We start from the raw sequence: 18,348 nt of genomic DNA on the forward strand, positions 1-18,348 counted from the left end.
GTGTCAGAGGCAACAAGGCTGCAGTGGTCTGAAGTTCCGAAAGAAAATAACGGGCTTCGTGGGTTTCCTTCGTTATGATTACAAGGTGAACCGCTCCAATTATGACAAAGTCATTCATGTTCTTACATATATTATAAAAACGGCACAAATTGACTTCACGTTAGCAGGTAAATATTGGGACGGGATACTTAATTTGTGATTTATATTTTATCTGTGCCCATGAATAGACTGTCGAAAACAGAATGAGAGCTTTGAACATTTTTGACAAACTTCGATCTAAATTCAGAATTATTTTTATTTGATCATTTTTTTACTAGTCTTGTGTATCTCCAGAAAGTACAAAATACCTATAGAATTAAGAGTTTGCTCTTTATCTGAATTAAATTTAATGCATTTGCACTGTAAAAAAAAATTGTTACTGCGTCTCTGTCATTCCAAAAAATGGCGCAAATATTTTTAGTAATGCAATGCACAGCATTTCTCATTCCAATAGATGGCACATCACAAACATTAATACTCGCTTTTACGAATCCCATACCAAATGGCATGCAAGAGAGACATATGCATTGCATTTGTTATTCCAACAGATGGTGCATCACAAACTTTTGTAGTAATAAAATGCATGCCATTTTTCATTCCAAAAGATGGTACACATCAGGGACATATACATTGCATTTTCCTTTTCAACAGATGGCACATCACAAACATTTGTAGCAATACATTTTACTACTACAAATGTTTGTGATGCGCCACCTGTTGGAATGAAACATGCCATTGATTGTATTACTACATGCATTCAAAAATACAATCCAATAGATGGTGCACTGCAAATATAAATGCTGAGGTCTACACTGATAACTTAGATGGGTAGCACAGCTAGCATTTATATACTGTAAAAGAACTCCATTTCCTGCCATTTTAATGTTTCCATTTGGAGCAGGGATATGATATTCGGCTCCTGGAGGGCTGCCAGGTTTTGTTTCAGCCAGTGTCTCCATTATTAACCAATTATCAACGTTACCTTGATTTTAACTGACTTGCATTTTGTTTTTCCACGTTTTTTTTTTAACAAGCACCCAAACAATAACGAGCAGCACATCGAGCCAGAGATGGTAAGGCTAAGTTAGCTTTCGTTTGCACCTGTGTCTTTCATAAAATGGCTGCCTCAATAAAATATCTGGAAAAATAAAACTGCACATCTGACAAATCTGAGAAAATAGAAAATGGGTTTTCTGCCTGGTGTGGCAGAATGAAAGCCCTAGCAAGCCATAAAAGTGACGTAATGGGTTTTATTAACAGCCAAGTGTGGCACATAAACCACGTATCAACCCAACAAAGTTAATTTTGCTTCCCCTTCAGATAAAAGTTAGCCTGATGAAAGGCTTTGTAAAAGTAATGAGCAAGGAAGGTGAAGGATTTCAATATCTGAGACAGATGTTTCCACTAATAACCAATGACAGAATTAAGGAAGGCATCTTTGTTGGTCCACAAATCAGACAGATGATCAGTGACAAGCTGTTCAAAGATCTGCTGTTGAGGCCAAAGGAAATCGCATGGAAGGCATTCAAGGTTCATTTTTTGTATTCACACTTGGACTTTTTCCCATTTAATCGTGTTGCTCTCAGTGAGGAACATGAGGAAAGATTTCACCAGGACACTGTAATGATGAAAAAGCGGAGTAAGGTTAAGCGTAATCTAAGTTCAATAAAAGTTCATTTAGTGTTTCACTAATCTCCTTCCTGATGAGTCAATATGAAGTTATACTAATGTTCACCTTGAAGATGGCCATCATTGTCGCCAAAGAGTTTTGCAGGAAGCAAAACCTTTGAAACAAATGTGCTGTCTTGTGTAACACTGGCACTAATTTGAAAACGTGTTTCTGATTTTTCTTTTATTAAACATTCTTTAATAGTTTTAAGACAAAATCATTTCTTGCCTCCTTGAGACAAGGAAGATGAGAGATTTCATCTCAGGTGCTTCCCCTGTGGAGTTGCATGTCATTCCTGTGGTTTTTGTGCGTTTCTTCCAGGTGCTCCAGTTTCCTCCCACAGTCCAAGGACATGCAGTTTATGTGAGCTGGTGTTGGTAAATCAGGCCCTGATGTGCGTGTGTGTGTGTGTTCATCCTGCAATGGATTGGCGTCCCGTCCAGGGATTGTTTCTGCCAAGCATTCAATGCTTTCTTTTTGCCTTCAACTTCCTCGTGACCCTGCTCTGGATGGGCAAGTACAGAAAATGGCAGGAAGGATGGAAGGGATAGTGGAGAATGGAGAAAAGTGCTGAATGGGCACATAACAATAAACATTTCAAAACATTTTCAAAATGTATTCTTTTAATGCACTAGGTAAAAAGCAAATAAATACTTTTCTTTCAATATTTATTCCAGTACAAAAGCTGACCTGCAAATACAAAGGTTTTCGATCTACATTTTTTGTGTCACAATGTAAAATACGATAGCAAGTCTGAGAATGTTATTATATTGCACAAAACACTAAAAATCTATGCAACCTGCCATCTTATTCTTAATCCTCTCGGCTCGATTTTCTGTTTTTTTTTTTAGTTTTTTTTTTACGGGAAACGTTATTTTCTGAGATAGTCTACCTTTGGGGTGTCTAGGAATCTCAAAAAAAAAAAGATCACTAATATTATTCAATAGCTGCCTAATACTTCACTCCTCTTGAAGAAATAAAACCGAACGTGGAGCTACTTACTACAGCGTTTCTCAACCGTTAAGTATTTGCGATCCGAGTTTTCATAACAGTTTTAATCGCGCCCCCCTTAAGGTTTTTTTAAAGGAACACACTAATACCAATTTGTTCTTCTTTAATTAATGATATATCATAGATGCATATTTTATTATACCTACTTAACTTTTATCGACATTTATCTAACTCTATATGTATTGTATCAGAATGTACGTTAAGTTAATTTGTTTTGGTTTCAACAGATGGTTTTTTTTTTCATATATTTGATTCTTGTTTTCTTTTTTTCACATCTTCGAGCCCCCCGATGGGGGGGTTTATGGATGTTGAGAACCACTGACTTACTATGTGGTGCGCAAAGTCCGGAAGCGTCCATTTTGACTTCCGTATTTCGCGGACTGTATGCCAGTCTCTCCAGTCTGCACTAATAGTAGCATGCCAGCTTCCAATTGCTACGGATGTAGCTGTGCTTTACAAAAACAGCTGCATATTTATGTACTAGTAATATGGATGTCAGGACCAAAAGGGTTTATTTTAATCTCATTCAGTTCATCAATAATAGCTAAATAATCTTCTTTATTCTTAACTATAAATACTAACAGTAAACATGTCAAGTACTGCTTTACAAATGATACACTTAAGTATCCACACCTATATTACTTGAACCCACCTTACTAGGGTCCAAAGCCGAGAAGTCTAGCCCATCATCATCAGCCACACTCCCTGGTGGGGTGCCTGATGCGTCTCTGAGCTATAGTATTGGAATGGTATTAAAACTTTGACTTCGGTATTGATGCCGACTTTTGGACATCAGTACTGATTCCAAAATGGTTCTAAAGCAAATAATAGGTAACTGCAAAACCCCGTCATCTTACACTGTAAAAAGCAATTCAAGGGACCTCTAACCATCACTTAATCAAATGCATGCTATTAGGTTAAAAATTCAAGTTCGATGATTTTATTAAATATTTTAGTTTGAAAACATTATTTAATGTGTTGACGTGAAATAATTATATTAGTACATACTTTAGCTTAGACTTGTAAGCAATCTAAACTCAAATTTCTTTTTTCATTTATTGAAAAACAAAATTCAAGTTCGTCTAACCTAATCTAACGTTATGCCTGCTTAATTTCTCTGCTTCATGAGTGTGCACGAAACTCCTCCCACTTAACATGCTGTGCCAAGATCGTAACAATTACGGTGAGTGATAGAACGGATATTTTAGTGGCAGAGGAGCAATTTCAAGCTAATAATTATTTACATTGCTCTAATATAGTAAACATCACTTACTTATTTTGCATAACAGGTTGAACAGCTCTAATTTAGTGCCGTCCATCTTACCATATTTTCCCAACATTACTTTTTTGTTCGAACCGCTAATGATTTCTCACGTGCGTTTGTATGTTAGTTAAGGATTTTAGACACAATATTACTTTACTGGATGTAAGCCTGATGGCATATTGAGAAGACACTTCATTAATTGTAATAATCTTTCTTTGACTTTACTTATTTTCCAGTTGTACGGTTTAGAGTATACTCCAAAGCTATAAAGTAAAATGTTTTTGCATCTTGCAATAATAGTCAGGTTTAACATATTTGGCAATTGAATATTACATTGAGGCCTATATTTTTGTTGCTGTTTGATAGACAACGTTTTTCAAAGATGTTGAAAAATGTAAAAATGCAACATTATTATTTCAAATAAAGTAAATTTTGCAACACTTTCAATCTTTAATTGGCTATAGTTTTAATGAATTAATAAGTAACTAAACTTGATAAAGCTTAAAATTATAGGCAGAAAACACTAATTACACCAACTTCATTTTTTACATCATTACAACTTTAAAATATATTAATAACTAAGTATGTAGAACTTAAACGTGTCTTTAAAAATGTAGCGCAAATAAGTTGGGACAACTTAATTTTTAAGTGCAGTGAATTTAAAAAGTTGTGTGTATCCTATACTTTTTACAAACCGGATTCCAAAAAAGTTGGGACACTAAACAAATTGTGAATAAAAACTGAATGCAATGATGTGGAGATGGCAAATGTCAATATTTTATTTGTAATAGAACGTAGATGACAGATCAAACGTTTAATCCGAGTAAATGTATCATTTTAAAGGAAAAATATGTTGATTCAAAATTTCACGGTGTCAACAAATCCCAAAAAAGTTGGGACAAGTAGCAATAAGAGGCTGGAAAAGTAAATTGGAGCATAACGAAGAGCTGGAAGACCAATAAACACTAATTAGGTCAATTGGCAACATGATTGGGTATAAAAAGAGCTTCTCAGAGTGGCAGTGTCTCTCAGAAGCCAAGATGGGTAGAGGATCACCAATTGCCACAATGTTGCGCAGAAAGATAGTGGAGCAATATCAGAAAGGTGTTACCCAGCGAAAAATTGCAAAGACTTTGCATCTATCATCATCAACTGTGCATAACATCATCCGAAGATTCAGAGAATCTGGAACAATCTCTGTGCGTAAGGGTCAAGGCCGTAAAACCATACTGGATGCCCGTGATCTCCGGGCCCTTAAACGACACTGCACCACAAACAGGAATGCTACTGTAAAGGAAATCACAGAATGGGCTCAGGAATACTTCCAGAAACCATTGTCAGTGAACACAATCCACCGTGCCATCCGCCGTTGCCAGCTGAAACTCTACAGTGCAAAGAAGAAGCCATTTCTAAGCAAGATCCACAAGCTCAGGCGTTGTCACTGGGCCAGGGATCATTTAAAATGGAGTGTGGCAAAATGGAAGACTGTTCTGTGGTCAGACGAGTCACGATTCAAGTTCTTTTGGAAATCTGGGACGCCATGTCATCCGGACCAAAGAGGACAAGGACAACCCAAGTTGTTATCAACGCTCAGTTCAGAAGCCTGCATCTCTGATGGTATGGGGTTGCATGAGTGCGTGTGGCATGGGCAGCTTGCATGTCTGGAAAGGCACCATCAATGCAGAAAAATATATTCAGGTTCTAGAACAACATATGCTCCCATCCAGACGTCATCTCTTTCAGGGAAGACCCTGCATTTTTCAACAAGATAATGCCAGACCACATTCTGCATCAATCACAACATCATGGCTGCGTAGGAGAAGGATCCGGTACTGAAATGGCCAGTCTGCAGTCCAGATCTTTCACCTATAGAGAACATTTGGCGCATCATAAAGAGGAAGGTGCGACAAAGAAGGCCCAAGACGATTGAACAGTTAGAGGCCTGTATTAGACAAGAATGGGAGAGCATTCCTATTTCTAAACTTGAGAAACTGGTCTCCTCGGTCCCCAGACGTCTGTTGAGTGTTGTAAGAAGAAGGGGAGATGCCACACAGTGGTGAAAATGGCCTTGTCCCAACTTTTTTGGGATTTGTTGACACCATGAAATTCTGAATCAACATATTTTTCCCTTAAAATGATACATTTTCTCAGTTTAAACTTTTGTTCCGTGATTTATGTTCTATTCTGAATAAAATATTAGAAGTTGGCACCTCCACATCATTGCATTCAGTTTTTATTCACGATTTGTATAGTGTCCCAACTTTTTTGGAATCCCGTTTGTAAGTAGATGGTGCTTAAAACTAATTTAAGATCTGAAGGAAAAACCTTGCAGTTGCTCAATGTTGTAGGTTGGTTCTACGTAATTTTAACCAGAAGTTGTAGTAACTCAAAAAGCTTGATGCAGAGCGTTGAGTTAATTTTACTTTTTTGTTGGCCCAAAACAATTGTTTTTAGAGTGTTCTCTCTGGTGTACCACAACAGCTGCACCGCCTCATCAGACCGCATTTACGCACGGCCTCCCTCTTGATAGCCACGAAATCCCAACTGTGCAAATGCAATATTAAGGGATGATACTTGAGGAAGTCCTGAATGCGCTGAAGAAACGGTGAGGTTTTGTGGTAGAAATCAGCATCTTAACCCTTTCGGCCCTAACAGCCCATTACTAGTACATAAATATGCAGCCATTTTTGTAAAGCAATGGCACGTTTGCAGCCATTGGAAGCAGGAGTGCTACTATTAGCGCAGACTGGAGAGACTGGCATACAGTAAGTGAAAATGGACGCTTGCAGACTGTGCGCACCACATAATAAATAGCTCCACTTTTCATTTTATTTCCTCAAGAAAGTTGAAGTATTGGGCAGCTATTGTATTATAATAGTGATATTTTTTGTGTTTTTGTTTTTTTCATTTTTGAGCTTCCTACAAACCCCAAAGGCAGAATATCTCACAAAATGATTTTTCCTATAAATCCAGGGCCGAAAGGGTTAATTAGAGAAAGAAACGTTTCCAATAAAAGGACAAGTCTGATAAAAACCTTTTAAATCAGTAATCAGGCAGGAGAAATGTTTGTCCATCTGCGTCATTTATTACTCTTTAGCTAATGCTTGAACAGGGAGCATGATCCGAACGATCAAAAAACAAAAGAGTAGAAGTCCGCTATATATAAAAAATTGAATTTACATACAGAGTGTCGATCGATGCGCACATGAGATCTGGTTGGCTAGTTGGTTTGCACATCCGATAACTTTGAAAATAAAAATCTATTTTTATTTCACTCTTGTTCTTATTATCTTTATGTTTAGCTTGAAATTTCTGTGTGTAACAACCGTCCAACTTCTTATTTAGATGACAGCCGATCTCTTAGTCCTCTTTCGGTACATTTTGTGTATTACATTTATGCCTGTTGTTTACTTGACCTTTATCTGTTTTCCTGATATGTCTGATATGATTAACCCTTTATACTATTTCTTTAAGATGAACACTATGTTACCCTAAAATTATCCTCTGGCTATTTACCATGAAGTTCTGATATCATCGTAGCATGGAGTTTCATTTCGTGAAGTTTTATCGAAACACTACCAGTGCTTATCAGTATTGAGTGTATTACCAGTCAGCTTTTTAAAAGCTTGTGGATTCTAAAGAGGTAGCTGTTTTAATAAATAAACTATCTTTAGTTTTTACTTCCTTTTATAAAACCAAATTTTTGTTTGTAGATTTGAGCCACTAGGTGGTTGGCTGTTGCATTTTGGGCCCAATAATTTGACATGGGTGACCTTTTGCACTTGACTTTCCTTAGTGGTGCGAGAATGAATTGGTTTTATGTTTGAAGTATAAAGAGTCTAGAATGTCCAATGAAGTGATTATCATGTGGGTGACTAATTCATTTCGTGAAGTGTACGAAACAAACATTTTTCCAGAACTGCAAGAATGAGTTTTGGTGGGGATTGATATTGAGAGGAAAGCTGACAGTTAATTCCAGTACCGAGAATTCCAAAATGCCAGTACCATTTAAAATTTGTTTTTTTAGATCTTTACCAGTACCAGCATAACACGCACACCATTTCAAAGCACACACCAGCACTGATGCAACATACAGGGTGGCCCATATTTATGTATACGATTGAAAAGGCATTACTGTCAGGAAACTACCAATGTTATTATCAAGTAACATAATGGAATTATTGTAAATGTTTTTTCATCCCCTGTTCTCTACAGCGTGGTCCACCAATGTGCCATCCAGATCGATACCAACTTTGAAAGGCATTCACCACAAGGGCTGTGTTGGCATCGGTACACACACTCCTGGGCCTTCCTGCTCCCTTCACTTGCAAAACAGTACCGCTGATGTCGAATTTTGTGTTTATTCTTGCGATGGTTTAGCATTTTCGATATTTTTAGTTTAAATGCTACAGCCTGTGAAATGTTATATACATAAATATGGTCTACCCTGTATATTGCCTACTTTTTAAATTAGGCATCCAATATCACGGCTACCAGATGACTTTCTTCCCTGTCATTATAATTAGGTTTCTAATCACACAAATTACAGTCATATGAAAAAGTTTGGTAACCCCTCTCAGCCTGCATAATAATTGACTCTCCTTTCAACAAAAAAGATAACAGTGGTATGTCTTTTATTTTCTAGGAACATCTGAGTACTGGGGTGTTTTCCGTACAAAGATTTTTAGTGAAGCAGTATTTAGTTTTATGAAATTAAATCAAATGTGAAAAACTGGCTGTGCAAAAATGTGGGTCCCCTTTAATTTTGCTGATTTGAATGCCTGTCACTGCTCAATGCTGATTACTTGTAACACCAAATTGGTTGGATGAGCTCGTTAAGCCTTGAACTTCATAGACAGGAGTGTCCAATCATGAGAAAAGGTATTTAAGGTGGTCAATTGCAAGTTGTGCTTCCCTTTGACTCTCCTCTGAAGAGAAACAGCATGGGATCCTCAAAGCAACTCTCAAAAGATCTGAAAACAAAGATTGTTCAGTCTCACAGTTTAGGGGAAGGCTACAAAAAGCGATCTCAGAGGTTTAAACTGTCAGTTTCAACTGTAAGGAATGGAATTAAGAAATGGAAGGCCACAGGCACAGTTGCTGTTAAACCCAGCAGGTCTGGCAGGCCAAGAAAAATACAGGAGCGGCATATGCACAGGATTGTGAGAATGGTTATAGACAACCCACAGATCACCTCCAAAGACCTGCAAGAACATCTCGCTGCAGATGTACATCGTTCCACAATTCAGCACAATTTGCACAAAGAACATCTGTATGGCAGGGTGATGAGAAAGAAGCCCTTTCTGCACTCACCCCACAAACAGAGTTGCTTGTTGTATGCAAATGCTCATTTTGACAAGCCAGATTCATTTTGGAACAAAAATGGAGTTATTTGGTCAGAACAAAAAGCGCTTTTCATGGTGGAAGAAGAACACCGCATTCCAAGAAAAACACCTGCTGCCTCCTGTCAAATTTAGTGGAGGTTCCATCATGCTGTGGGGCTCTCTGGCCAGTTCAGGGACTTGGGCCCTTGTTAAAGTCGAGGGTCGGATGAGTTCAACCCATTATCAAAAAAGTCGTCAGGATAATGTTCAAGCACCAGTCACAAAGTTGAAGTTACGCAGGGGTTGAATATTCCGACAAGACAACGACCCAAAACACAGTTGGAAATCTACAAAGGCATTCATGCAGAGAGAGAAGTACAATGTTCTGGAACGGCCATCACAGTCCACTGACTTGAATATCATCGAAAATCTATGGGATGACTTGAAGCAGGCTGTCCATGATCAGCAGCCATCAAATTTAACTGAACTGGAGAGATTTTGTATGAAGAATGGTCAACAATACCTCCATCCAGAATCCAGACTCTCATCAAAGGCACTAGGAGGTGTCTAGAGGCTCAAACGAGCAAAAGGAGGCTCAACTAAGTATTGATGTCATATCTCTGTTGAGGTGCACCTGTCTAATTTTGTCTAATTTTGATATTTTCTGTTAATCCAATAAACTTAATGTCACTGCTGACACTGTTACTGTTTCCATAAGGCATGTCATATATTAAAAGGAAGTTTCTACTCAGAAAGCTCAGCCAATGAGAAACAAAAATCTAAAGAAATAAGAAGGGTTCCCAAACTTTTTCATATCACTGTAAATGAATAAAGAGTGGAATGATTAACTGATTTATCTTAAAATATTTAAGCACTTTCTTCACCAATTTTGCATTAATAAAGATCACTGTGTATGTCAGCAATGGGTTTTCCTCTCCCATGAATTCTCAGATGGGATTTGAGGTTAGCTGACTGGTTGAAGCTCTTCCCGCACACAATGCATGGGTAGGGTTTCTCGCCGGTGTGAATCTTTCTGTGTATTTTGAGGGCACCCGACTGACTGAAATTTTTGCCGCACTCAGGACAGCAGTAAGGTTTCTCTCCAGTGTGAATCCTCTGGTGATTTCTAAGGTGGGATATCTGTTTGAAAGAGTTTCCACACTGAACACACCTATACGGTTTCTCCCCAGTGTGAATTCTTTCATGAATTTTAATGTACGTTAAACGACTGAAGGTCTTTCCACATTGCGGGCAGCTGTATGTTTTCTCCCCCGTGTGTGTCCTTTGATGTGACTTTAAATTTATTAAATAACCAAAGGTCTTCCCACATTGAGAGCAAATAAAACGCTTTCCTCTTGCATGGAGTATCTGCTGTTCTGGCAAATGGGTGTTCTGTGTGAAACTCTTACTATATTCAGTTTCCTGGTTGTGGTGACGACGATTGTCATAATGTGGTATACAGTCCTCCTCATACATGTGCATCTCTTCTTGACTGTACTCCTCCTGGACTGTGAAATTACTGCTCTCCATCTGAACTTCCCCAGGTCTGTCAATAGCCAAGTGACTCTGGGCAGGAGACTCTACAGAAGGTGTTTCTATTTGATCATGCAGATGGTTCTCCATCTCAGATTGCTCCTCTTTAACTGGGCCAGATCCGCAAACCTGGATCTCTTCCTTAACGTGATATAAGATGTGTTCACTGCTGGTCCCTAAGAAATGAGAATTGTTCACCTTCACGTCCTCTCCTTCACTATGGCTGAATATCTGTTTAGAAATATCTTCAGACGAAGGAGAAAGATTTGGAGGGTTCTGGAGAGTTGCATCTAAGTCCTGGTTACAATTCTGAACTTCCACTGGCCCAATTTCTGGAGGCACAGATTTCTCTATATCTGTATAAAAAATAAAAATGTACTTAGTATATCAGGGGAAAAACACTGTGCTTTGCAAAACGTTTCTTCACCACAAGATCAAATGCCAGCTAATACAAGTTTACCTATTCCTTACAATCACAATTACTTCAGTTAAAAAGTACGTGAATTACTTGTTTCATATTAGAAAGTTAAAAATCAGTTCCCAAATTGACTTTTACACAGTAAGAGCCCTTCATGGCGACAAGTTAGTGCACAAGGGTAGCTGGTTAACGTTCTAGACGTTGATATCTTTAATTTTTCAACCCTATCCTTGCTCTCAAAAATGGCAAATGTTAAATTTTGCATTTATAAATTTTGGATTTGTTCATTACTAGCCTATTAACGTGTCCAAATTTTACTATCGGATTTTGCGATATAAAATACTGCCTTGCATCAGGTATTACGTGACTTTACCACATGACTGAAATGAAACACAAAGACAAACTAAAATAGTTGGTTAATTTCAGCGGGTTTCACTCCTTCTGGCCAAAACAATCTCACTATGGCACACTGTTCAAAAATGAGAAAGGTACTATATAAATAAAATGTAACAGTATTATTACTATTATTAACAACAACGGTGCAGTCCTGCAGCAGAGTGCTCGTGTTTATTTGAGTAGCGGCGCTCTGCACGAACTACCCATAAAACATCGCGAACGCGCAGTATTCCCATAAAACATCGCGAACGCGCAGTATTGTGCCAGCTTTTATCAGTTTAAATTTTCAAATTGCTTTTACTATTTGATTTACCCTCGCGATTTATTTTGCTGTGTTTTGGTATACTGTACAAGTTACCCTTTGGAAAAATCCTGATCTTTACTAATATACGGTGTAACTCTTTTTTAACATTAAATTGAATTTATTAACAGCAAATAATACAATTTTTTACAAAAACTACATTCAAATCAAATCAAAAGTGTTATTCTAAAACAAAAATAATACGCGCATCTTGTACTGCGTAAAATGTTCCATTCTTACCCAAAATTGCCGTGCCACAGTCGCTCACAGAAACACTCCATCCAGGCATCGACCGTGGTAAATCTCGGTATCTTTTAGGAAGTGAGGGACAGCCGGCAGTAGCCGGTACCACGCATTGGATGTCGTTTTGCTCTACGGGCCGAACCAAGCCGTGCCGTGAATTTGTCGTTTTCTTCTTCTCGATCGCGCTGAATTGCTGCGCCTTACCGCTCGCTGTTTGTTCGCCAGTTACGGACCTCGCGAAGTTAAAGTCAGCAGTGCGCAGGTTTTTACGCATGGACTTCACTTCACTCCTGGACAGGTTCAGCTGAAGCTTCAGACTTTCGATTTCCATCTCCTTTCCGGACATTTCCAACAGAATGTCAGCAAATCTGCAGTCTACAGAATTCGTGAAGGTTAATAATGCAGCATCCAGTGCCGCTTTTAAAGAAGCGAAGTGCTCTTGTAAGATGCTGCAGGAAAGTCTGCGCTCCATGTCAGAGGTCTCGAACTCACCGTTTATGGAATACTCGATCGATTCAAATATCCAGACTTTGCCGGAGGCTCACCAGTGGTGCTAGAATAAAATATGCCTCACATCGAATTCAATAAAAAAATAAATATCGGTTGTCGTAAAAAGAAATTAGACGCAAAATTGTGCAGTAGCACTGTTTTTTTTTCTTCTTTTTTGGTCCTATATTTAATCTTGCTGATGGTATAAATTACCTCAGCAAAAAGACACACCCACTTCCGCTCCGCTACAATCCATAATTCAAAGTCTCCAACTTCCGGTTATCCGACTCCTAGCAGCGTTTCGTTTCCGCGGCAACAAAGCTGAGCTGTATGCAGTTCCGAAATTAAACAGCGCTGAGTATAATCTACATCGTAATGGAAACATGTACTTGTTGAGTACATGACCAAAGGATAACATATATAAAAAGGGCAGCAATGGACTAAGCACTGAACCCCCCAGGGACTCGATATTTTACCCTGTTCATTGTTTATTTATACAAACTGATAGCCTTAGATAATATCTAAAGCAGGAGTGTGCCCGCCAATATACACCTGCAAGGTTTTCCAGTCAGCCCAAAAGTATCACATGCTCAGTAGCAGGGTGTTTTCAACATTTTTTAATGTTGGCACCAGTGAGTCTTTTATTTTATTTTGTGGTAGCCCTATTTAATTTTCTGTTACATCCACATACCCAACTCGCCATCACCCAGTGCCACCAAAGTTATATATTCTATGATTTCTTTAAGGACACTACATACACATCTGTTTTCTAATTCCTGAACAGGGTCGTGGGTATTGCTGAAGCCTTTCACAGCAAGCATAGGGCGCAAGGCAGGAATGATTCCACTGATAGGACTCCAGTCCATTTCAGTACAAACACACACACACACACCCCAATTCCAGAATAGGCCCAATTTAGTGTCACCAAGTTACCTAACCTGCTTGTCTTTGGACTGTGTGGGGAAACCGGAGCACCCAGAGGAAACCGACACAGACATGACGAGAACATGCAAACTCCATGCAGGGAGGACCTGGGACACAAACCCAGATCTCCTTACTGCGAGGCAGCAGTGTTACCAACTGTACCCCTGATTGACTATATGGGCACAATGAAATAAACAGCAAAAAAGTAAGCAGACAAACCTGATTTATGACCGTAAATTTTCAATAAGATATTTTGGCCTGACATGATTCACAGATCTTTTTGATATTACGTAAAATAATGGAGAGACACACTCTTGTTACTTCCTCAATTATTTTTAGCCTTTCTGGTTTGTTAGATATTGTAGTTGCATCACAGAAAATCCTAACTCACACCAATAAGATTAAAACAAAATATAGTACAGCCCATCCTAAGACGGGTTGAAATCCAAATGATATAGAACTCAGTGTTAATGTTTGCAGTGCACCACTTATTGCAATTTATTTCATAATTCATTTAGTAATAAAATACATTGCATTTGTCATTCCAGCAGATGGCACATCACAAACATCTGTAGTAATAAAATGCATTTCCACAAATGCTTGTGATGTGCCATCTGTTAGAATGACAAAGGCATAGCAACTGGACGGACACACAGATACACAGACATTTGGAATATATTTTGTAATGTATGTAGTAATAAAATGCTTTGCATTTGTACTTCCAACGGATGGTGCAACACAAACACAGTAATAGCATTACTATAAATGTTTGTGATGCACCATTTGTTGGAATGGAAAATGCAATGCATATGTCCCTGATGTGTGCCATTTCATACGGGATTAGTAAAGGCAGTGTTATTGTTTTTGATGCACCATCTGTTGGAATGACAGAGACATAACATCTGGACAGAAACACAGCTACACAGATACTTATCCTTTTATTGAGGGGGATTATCAGGGCTTTTTCCTAAATATGAGGGTATTCATTCTTCATTCCTTACCATAATTTCTCAAGAAGCATTTCTTTATGTTTATGTTAAACTGTTATTGTTACATATTTCAAATAATTTCTATATCTCTGAACTTACAATGGCTTAATGCTGATGTGTTTCTCAACCCATATTTTTATATGTATAATCTTTGGCATGTGAAACATGTGGAAACATACATAACTGTACACTGACTTGCTCCCCAATGGTGTCCCGCAAGTCAAACGTATCTCTTAAAGCTTTGATTTTATCAACGAAAGAGAACACATTTTCAGGTTTTCCTTGCATGTTGGAATTAATAACAATGTAAATTGTTCAAAGATTTCAACTGAGTTGAATTTTAACATCGAAGTATCATTCGCAAGCAACATGCAGAATTCTTGTTTCTGAAGGGTAAAAGACCTCATCCTTTGTTTTTTGTTGTCTCACGGCTCTCGCTTGTAGGTTCGAACCCGGCTCTGGTCACCAAATGTCATGTCTCTGTGCTTTCTTACTTTATTTTCTCCAGTTGATCCAGCCCAATTCCCCCCATCCCCCAGTATCCCAATAACACACCAGTGTGTTCAAATGACAACTCTAAACTGGCATAGTGAGAGTCACCGTGTGTGCCCTCTTGTTAAGTTACATTTATTTAATGTTGAATTATCGTTTTTTAATGTTTTGATGTTATTTCTGTCAGATTTGTGTATCCTGCCCCTTTAAATGCAAATCCATTACCTGTATTTTATGGGTGGAGCATCAGGAGGCGGGGCCACTCTGACATCACCGCTGCTAGGTGTTCCATCCATCCATTATCCAACCCGCTAGATCCTAACTACAGGGTCACAGGGGTCTGCTGGAGCCAATCCCAGCCAACACAGGGTGTAAGGCAGGAAACAAACCCCACACACACACACATTAGGGACAATTTAGGATCACCAATGCACCTAACCTGCATGTCTTTGATTGTGGGAGGAAACCCACGCAGACACAGGGAGAACACGCAAACTCCACATTAGGGAGGACCTGGGAATCAAACCCAGGTCTCCTAACTGCGAGGTAGCAGCGCTACCCACTGTGCCACCGTGCCGCCCACTAGTTCCTTCCAGCTTTAATCTGCAGCCAGAGGCGAAACCCAGCAGTGCTGTACTGAGTTTAGTTGGAGGCTGTTTTTTAAATTCCTGAGTTTCATTTGGATTCAAATATGTGGAATTTGGATTATTTGCCTATGGGGCAAATCCCTGTTTGCTATGTCAAGCATTTGGTTATATTTTGTCCTATTTGGTAAGGCATAATTTATTACAATTCTTTGTTTGGATTTACGTCTAAAAGGCAGAGATTGATGGTTTTCTCCCTTCAAAAGCTTTTTTTTGAGATTTCCAGGAATCTTCTTGCTATTCTGAACTTTAAAAGACAGTTTCTCCATTTTGGGCCTGCACAGGAACAGATGGTGGACTAGCTAGACAGAGACTGTTCTAGGATGACCAGTAAAAGTCATGGGCTGCTTTTGCAGCTTGCAGTGGGGCACTCACACCTCACCTCTGCGCTAGATGAATAAATATTGTTACTGTTATTTTACGGTGGCGCAGTGGGTAGCGCTGCTGCCTCGCAGTTAGGAGACTTGGGTTCGCTTCCCGGGTCCTCCCTGCGTTGAGTTTGCATGTTCTCCTCGTGTTTCCTCTGCAAGTCCAAAGACATGCAGGTTAGGTGGCGATCCTAAATTGTCTTTGGTGTGAGGGTGTGCGTGCCCTGTGGTGGGCTGGCACCTTGCCTGGGATTTGTTCCTGCCTTGCGTCTTCTGCTGGCTGGGATTGGCTCCAGCAGACCCCCGTGACTCTGTTTTAGGATATAGCAGGTTGGATAACAACTGACTGACTGGCTGTTATTGCACCATGTTTGAGACCAAACAACATCCCTATCCACAGTCAGTGGTAGGCCTCGCAGAACAGAAGTTATACTTTCTTACTTAGGGAACTTACCTTGTCTACTTTAAATATGGAAGCTGGGCCAAAATTGTGTACTTTCATTGGAAGTCTGGAAAGCAAGTATGCTAGTTTGTAAATGGGTGGCAGCCTCAAAGCTTTGAAAGACAGGCAATGTAAATTAGAGAGAAACCGAGTCTGCATCAAAAAACATGACAAAAATCTTTTACTTTGATTTTCAAATTTGAATTATTTTTAATTAATTTAATTTGAAACGGTCGCTTCTCAAAGTTCCAGAGCATTCATAAAAGCTCACACATCACCCTTTCATGGGAGTACAAGGCTGAACTCCCTCTGGCTCCTGCATATTTTACACCATGTTTGCACCCAAGACCATCAGCATATTCATCTAAGACTCGATTAAACAGGTCATAAAACAGACTGATGGACTTTAAGGATGACAGAAAATACCAGCTTGAAGGCTGAAACGCCAGTCATTCCTCCAGAATGGGGATTCCAAGTTCATGGCCTTGAACATTTAAAGCATGCAGTCTGAAAAGGAAGGGGAAAAAAACAGAAATTAATAAGGCTGTTTAATTACTTTAAAAGTAACATTTCACATAGTGTGTATAATACGTGCATATGTTTAATATTTCACTGGTCTCTGTGCAAATATATTTTATAAATCTGCCTTTTTCTACTCACATGCACAGTTGACACAGAGCCAGAGTTAGCACACAGGAGTTCACCATATAAGAACTGCTAGGCAAGCCTTATAAGACAAGACAGACAGACCAGACAGTCAAACTGAGGGCTGTTGTATATATACAGTGGTGTGAAAAACTATTTGCCCCCTTCGTGATTTCTTATTCTTTTGCATGTTTGTCACACAAAATGTTTCTGATCATCAAACACATTTAACCATTAGTCAAATATAACACAAGTAAACACAAAATGCAGTTTTTAAATGATGGTTTTATTATTTAGGGAGAAAAAATCCAAACCTACATGGCCCTGTGTGAAAAGTAATTGCCCCTTGTTAAAAAGAACCTAACTGTGGTGTATCACACCTGAGTTCAATTTCCGTAGCCACCCCCAGGCCTGATTACTGCCACACCTGTTTCAATCAAGAAATCACTTAAATAGGAGCTGCCTGACACAGAGAAGTAGACCAAAAGCACCTCAAAAGCTAGACATCATGCCAAGATCCAAAGAAATTCAGGAACAAATGAGAACAGAAGTAATTGAGATCTATCAGTCTGGTAAAGGTTATAAAGCCATTTCTAAAGCTTTGGGACTCCAGCGAACCACAGTGAGAGCCATTATCCACAAATGGCAAAACATGGAACAGTGGTGAACCTTCCCAGGAGTGGCCGGCCGACCAAAATTACCCCAAGAGCGCAGAGACGACTCATCCGAGAGGTCACAAAAGGTCACCAGGACATCGTCTAAAGAACTGCAGGCCTCACTTGCCTCAATTAAGGTCAGTGTTCACGACTCCACCATAAGAGAGTAACTGGGCAAAACGGCCTGCATGGCAGATTTCCAAGATGCAAACCACTGTTAAGCAAAAAGAACACTAGGGCTCGTCTCAATTTTGCTAAGAAACATCTCAATGATTGCCAAGACTTTTGGGAAAATACCTTGTGGACTGATGAGACAAACGTTGAACTTTTTGGAAGGCAAATGTCCCGTTACATCTGGCGAAAAAGGAACACAGCATTTCAGAAAAGAACACCATACCAACAGTAAAATATGGTGGTGGTAGTGTGATGGTCTGGGGTTGTTTTGCTGCTTCGGGACCTGGAAGGCTTGCTGTGATAGATGGAACCATGAATTCTACTGTC

General features: G+C 39.1%; 2 protein-coding genes and 1 long non-coding RNA gene across 4 annotated transcripts in view; 1 reads left to right on the forward strand and 2 right to left on the reverse strand.

Annotated features, from left to right (window-relative positions):
* Nucleotides 1-41: 41 nt before the first annotated feature.
* On the forward strand, nt 42-2,633 carry LOC120536871. Its single transcript, XR_005635215.1, has 2 exons — nt 42-167; nt 2,030-2,633. It is a non-coding gene; the product is annotated as an uncharacterized LOC120536871 (long non-coding RNA).
* Nucleotides 2,634-10,051: 7,418 nt separating this feature from the next.
* LOC120536851 (zinc finger protein 2 homolog) lies at nt 10,052-12,910 on the reverse strand. The gene is made up of 2 exons (XM_039765370.1): nt 12,196-12,910; nt 10,052-11,196 (listed from the first exon to the last, which is right to left on the reverse strand). The coding sequence occupies exons 1-2, from the start codon at nt 12,668-12,670 to the stop codon at nt 10,202-10,204; spliced, it is 1,470 nt and encodes a 489-aa protein (XP_039621304.1). The 5' UTR covers nt 12,671-12,910; the 3' UTR covers nt 10,052-10,201.
* Nucleotides 12,911-16,757: 3,847 nt separating this feature from the next.
* Nucleotides 16,758-18,348, reverse strand: part of LOC120536848 (zinc finger protein 492-like) — a 10,482-nt gene continuing 8,891 nt past the window's right edge. For both annotated transcript variants that reach the window (XM_039765366.1, XM_039765365.1), the window contains one exon: nt 16,758-17,053. The gene's annotated coding sequence lies outside the window, so the exon portion shown is untranslated. The remainder of the gene's footprint in view (nt 17,054-18,348) is intronic.

Source organism: Polypterus senegalus, chromosome 10, assembly GCF_016835505.1.
Source record: "Polypterus senegalus isolate Bchr_013 chromosome 10, ASM1683550v1, whole genome shotgun sequence".
Taxonomy (NCBI): Eukaryota; Metazoa; Chordata; class Cladistia; order Polypteriformes; family Polypteridae; genus Polypterus; species Polypterus senegalus.